Source organism: Salvia miltiorrhiza, chromosome 7 (genome assembly GCF_028751815.1).
Source record: "Salvia miltiorrhiza cultivar Shanhuang (shh) chromosome 7, IMPLAD_Smil_shh, whole genome shotgun sequence".
Lineage (NCBI taxonomy): Eukaryota > Viridiplantae > Streptophyta > Magnoliopsida > Lamiales > Lamiaceae > Salvia > Salvia miltiorrhiza.
Genome location: NC_080393.1, coordinates 53,220,727 through 53,226,236, shown reverse-complemented (window position 1 = coordinate 53,226,236; position 5,510 = coordinate 53,220,727). Strand labels below are relative to the sequence as shown.

Genomic DNA, 5,510 nt, shown 5'->3' with positions numbered 1-5,510 from the left:
TCTCTTATACTTTATCACTACTTTATCATTTTTATACTTAATTAACTACACACTTAAAACACTAATCTACAACTCCTTAATTCTCGTGCCGAAACCAAACGTGTCAAGATTCGTGGAACGGATGGAGTATATTATATATTGTATATCTTGAATCTTGATCATATGCTCATTTGAGTCAAAGACAATGAAGCGCAATTCAGTTGGTAAGATATTTCCCCTCTAATCAATAGGTCGAAGGTTAACGTCACCAAGGGAAAAAATGAAAAATTATTATTGATTTTTTTTTTTAAAATTGATATTTCCTAATATATATATATATATATATATATATATATATATATATATATATAGGAAGAGGTTCTAATAAAAACCTCTGTTAAAATGAGAACTAGGAACCTAATCTTGACCTTTTAAATATTAGATCTAATGGTTAGGATTTAGTCAACAAAAAAAACTGTGCATCTATTATATTTTACTGTGCACTTAAAAAATATGCAATTTATGCAATTGAAACCAACAATGCAAAATACTCAAGCAAATCGAAATTGTGCATCTGTAGTTTAATCTCAGCCCTATATTTTATTTAAATCAATGGCTTTAAATTGGTTCCTAGTTTTCATCTTAAGAGAGGTTTTTATATTAACCCTACCCTATATATATATATATATATATATATATATATATATATATATTCATATGTAGTCATTTGTATATATACATGTTTCATATTTTACTTCATCTGGATATATTATATAGATACAAGTGTATACATTAAGTGAAGTTACTGTATAATTAAGTTAAGTGTAAGACGCTTCCCCTCCAACCAATAGGTCGGAGGTTCGAGTCACCTTAAGAGCTAGAGTGTGAGTGGGTTTTTTCCTTTCTTTGGTGGTAACAAATTTTTTAACAAAAAAAGTTAAGTGCAAAGTTCATAATATTTATAGAAAATCAACCCTATATATATTACACGTCATTGCATGCTTACAAGTGAGACCATTTTCACTAGGTACATACATGGGCAGAGCTATGGGGTAGGCAGATGCATAATTGGACCTCTATGAGATTTTTAAAAAGAACATAGGTATTTTTATAATTTTATAAATATATCATAAACAATAGAAAATACAATTTTATCTTTATCATTATCGAGTCTGACTCCGCGGCTTACTAGGAATAACCCTTGTATTGTGTGATGGACTTGATTTATGAAGAGTTAAATTCGAAATATTCTAAAATCTACTCTCTCTTGATGATGATGTCAAACTATATATGATCTTATACAAAGAGGTTTTCATTCGCGACAATCATTATTTGTGCACAACTATAGCTGCAATTGCAAACCACACAATAAGGGTAAAATCGTACAACATCCATATAACATGAAACGAATTTAACCTGTAGAGATACTAAGAATTTAAATTCTTGATATTCAGCGACAAATTAATTCAATTATTCTACTAAATAAATCACTCATGTATATATTATTACATAGAGTTAAGTTATAGTAAAATTTTAAATTTCATAAAAACTATAAATTTCTTGTACTTAACTTATAAATTAATAATTAATAATTAAACTAAACATATAAAGTGATTGCACTAATTAAATTAAATCTATAGAGTAATTGCTCTTAAATTATAAAGTAAACAGAAGAAAGAACTACTTTCTTGATTATTAAAATAAGTACTCATATTTTCTTTTTTGACATATTTCTTAAATACGTACACATTTTCTGTTTTGATAAGTATACCCCCACACAATTACTCATAATAAAAGTGGAACCTTAATTTATTCCACTCACACACGTTCGAATTAATTTTTTAATATTCATGTAATTATCAAATCGATCTATACCCATTTCAGGGACGAGAAAGTATAAGTAAAATATGCCCCCCATGAGATTCGAGGTTAATGCCACGAGTCCAGTGCAGTTACTTTATAAATTAAGTGTAATTAATTAGCAGCCCAAAATAACTTTTTTTTTAATTGAGCTATAAAGTTTTTATTTGCTTATAATCCTTACTACATATATATACAAGAGCCATCAATAATTTACATTTTACCATGGTTAGAATCTATAGTGATATATAGCAATCAACACTAAACAATAATAGTTGGATGTGACACCACGTAGGCATCATGTTTGCCACTGCGCATATGGTAAGCAATAGTAGGTCAATATAGTCACAAGTGTTTTGTCCATGTAAATGAAATGTGAAGGACGACAAAAAGCAAGACAACTACAACTACCTTAATTTTGAAGGATTTATAGTGGTTGAACCAAAATCAAACACTTAGCCAAATATTTGTTTGCTCATGGTGGCCACTCTCACAAATGTCACACCCTTCACAAATAAATGCCTGCTTCTAGTAATACCAAATCTCTGCATACAAACAAACTTTCCAATCTCACAAACCCAACTGCAGCTACCCCATCCAAACCACCCCCCAAACCAATATATTATTCTTGTTTGGTTACTTGCAAGAATGCATATATAGTTTCTTGGGTTTCTTTTCTATCAAGGTGTGTCTCACAAGATTCACGAAAATTCATACAAAAAAAAGGAGAGCTTATGCAGCTTCATTTCTCTGCTTTCCACAGGTTTGAGAGCTTGTGCTTTAGTTCATGTATGAAAAGAAACATCATATCTAGTAGGGTTTGTGTTATTTTTCATGTTGTGTTTTTTGCAGTTGCTGAGGTTGATGAAGTGTGAAGAAGTGAGAGTATTCAAGTGTATGCATCCATTGTATTTTATTCTTGACTCCCAAAATGGCTGGGCCTCTTCTCATGAGATGATTGCAATGATAGGTGAGAATCCTACATTAATGTGATTTATTAATTATTGCTAGCCAATGCTGATGATTCAAGATTCTTTCTAGCATCACTTGATTCTTATTGATTGATTCCCATATGTATATTTCAGAAGATCATCGCACCAGCTTTGATGAAGAATGTCGAAAAATTCAAGTAAGCATATAGGTAGTTAGATATAGGATTATTCTTAATTAAATCATAGTCTGACATGGTGATTTTTTAGTCCGAACTTGAAAGGGTTACAATTATAGCTTGTACTTGTCTATTTTGTCCACTTAATAGCCCGAGTCAAAATTTTCGACAGAGTCTAAATTTCCGGCCAACTTAAGTTTATGTGTCTTCAAGAAATAGACATAAAAACCAACTATATATGCCTACAAACAGTCTGAAAATGCTGAAAAACGAACGAAAATTTGACTCGGGCTATTAAGTGAACAATGGGTAGATAATTAAGTGCATGTAATATTTGTAGTATTTTAAAGTTACAACTTGGAATGACTTGCATCAAGTATGTGGTGATGGTTTTGAAAGCCTTATTGAGCTCTTTATACCAAAATCTTATGGTTGCATTTTGTATGGTTTTTGCAATCAGTATGAAGCAGAGTTTGCAACAAGTAGTAGAGCTAATGCTAGTGATAGAAGCTTGAAGGGTCTAACTCGAGAAGATGCACACATTCTGCAGCAGAGAAACAAAGACAGGACTGATCCTCAACTCGTTGTTCATCCGATGGCAGCAACGAAGGCTAGCCCGAGAGCGTGTATGTGTCAGTCGAATGACACAACGAGCTCGACCCACAGACGCCCTCCACCTCCATCAGAAACGCCTTCAAACAAGGCAGCGGTCGGGTCAAGATTCGAGTCCAAACCTTTCTCTGATGCATTGCAAGTTCTGAGTTCGGACAAGGACTTCTTGTTCTTGTCCGAACCTCAGAACTGCATCAAGAATCTGGAAAGTGACAAACAAACATGTCCCAAATCCAATACAGCACTAACTCTCAAGGCTGAGCTCCAAAAGAGGCAAGATTCGGGGAGATTCGCCTGTCACTGCTCGTCGGGGCAGCCTGGTGGTGGATCGAGGGTGAAGACATTGAGAGAGATAAAGAGGAAACTGAAGCATACATTTGGAAGCAGCAGAAGAAAAGATGCAGACCAGTTGCCTAGGTTTAGATTTCATGGTTGTATTTATAGTGGAGTGGAAACTAGGGAGCCTTTGAGTTCCACTACTAATGCAAAGGCAAAGGAGAAGCCAGGCAAGAAACAAGGCCTCATCAAGGTGGAGAAGGAGCCTCTCGTGGCCGGAGAGGCTGAAACAGCGCGCAAGAAAATAGACGTCTCAAGCGACCTAGTTGATGTTGCTGCAACGAGTCCATGGAGGGTTATGTCTTCACTAGAAAAGGACTCGTGTTTTAGCCCAAGAAGGGAAAGCCAATACTTCTCTGGCTCTGCACAAGTGAGTTTGATCAGTCCTTTTAGACAGAGTGTTTATCTGAGCCCAGCGAGAGCAAGCAGAGACGTTGCACCATTTGATGGCCTCACAACGGGTAGTGTGGCAACAACAGAGACGAGCTCCTCTCTCGTTCCAACCACCGATGAAGAAGCAGATGAAGCAAGGATCACTCCAACTCGAAACATCAAGTTTCATGGTAGGTCATATCCTATATCCTCTTGGTGCATATTCTGATCAGCCTACGGGCGTTTCTTGAATCAGTTTTCTCGTGTTTCCACAGACGACGTTCATCGTTCAGAAGATGCAATGATCAGCAGTGCAGAAAGAGCTGCCGAAATCAAGCTAATGCATTCCATAATGGTAAAGTGCAGCTTCATCTCCTTACTAGTGCATAGTCCATCATCAATCAATTTGCACCATTGTTCTCAAACAAAAATTCATCATTGCAGGATTCAATTTCAGAGAATGAGGCCTCATTTTCAAATGCAGCAGATGATTTCCCATCTAGCCCTACATTAGACATGTGTGACAGCAATGACAATCAAGAAGAATACCAAAGCCCTGTTTCAGTCCTTGACCAGTTCTTTGCAGAACACTCGAACCATACACTAAAACCGCGTCGCCTCCACTTTGAAGAGCCCAACACAGCATCATCCTCACAAGACACGCCGCCAAAATCTGATCCGTGCAGGCACGATCAAGACTACACGATCTCCAACTACGTGCGTTTGATACTAGAAGCTTCTTGCCTAAACTGGGATCAGCTCTCAGCAATGAGGCTTCTGTCTGAGCATCTGCTTCATCCATCCTTGTTCGATCAAGCCCTGTTTCTGCATCTCGACACAAGGCTTCTCTTCGACCACATGAACGAGGTCCTGCTCGAAATGCAGCGATCCCATTTCCTATCCCCATATTGGCCAGCATATGCAAAGCCAAGAATCTGCTTTTCCCCACTGGAAGAAGCTGTAGTTGATGAGATCATGAGAGATGCTGAGTTCTACCTGCTTCCTCGGACACAGAGGAGGACCTTGGATCAGCTTGTTGCAAAAGATTTATCGGGCCCTCGATCACGGCCCGATGTTCGGCCCGAAACAGACCACATCATCCTTCATATCTCAGACTACATTCTGGAGGAATCAGTTCTTGATGTAATACTTGAGCTTCATTCTTGAATTAAGCACTTTTTTTTTTTTTTTTTCTGTTCTTGATGATCCAATTTGAAGTAAATTTGTTATTTTTATTTCAAAA

The 5,510-nt window shown here is 36.4% G+C and overlaps 1 protein-coding gene across 2 annotated transcripts; it reads left to right on the top strand.

Annotated features, from left to right (window-relative positions):
• The first annotated feature begins 2,265 nt into the window (after positions 1-2,265).
• Positions 2,266-5,510, top strand: LOC130994835 (uncharacterized). Of its 2 annotated transcripts, none has more exons than XM_057919920.1 (6): positions 2,266-2,602; positions 2,692-2,809; positions 2,925-2,968; positions 3,408-4,458; positions 4,543-4,622; positions 4,712-5,510. In XM_057919920.1, the coding sequence occupies exons 2-6, from the start codon at positions 2,704-2,706 to the stop codon at positions 5,432-5,434; spliced, it is 2,004 nt and encodes a 667-aa protein (XP_057775903.1). In that variant the 5' UTR covers positions 2,266-2,602; positions 2,692-2,703; the 3' UTR covers positions 5,435-5,510. The 2 variants fall into 2 exon arrangements, with proteins under 2 accessions (XP_057775903.1, XP_057775904.1); XM_057919921.1 differs by having other exon boundaries at positions 2,295-2,602; positions 2,928-2,968.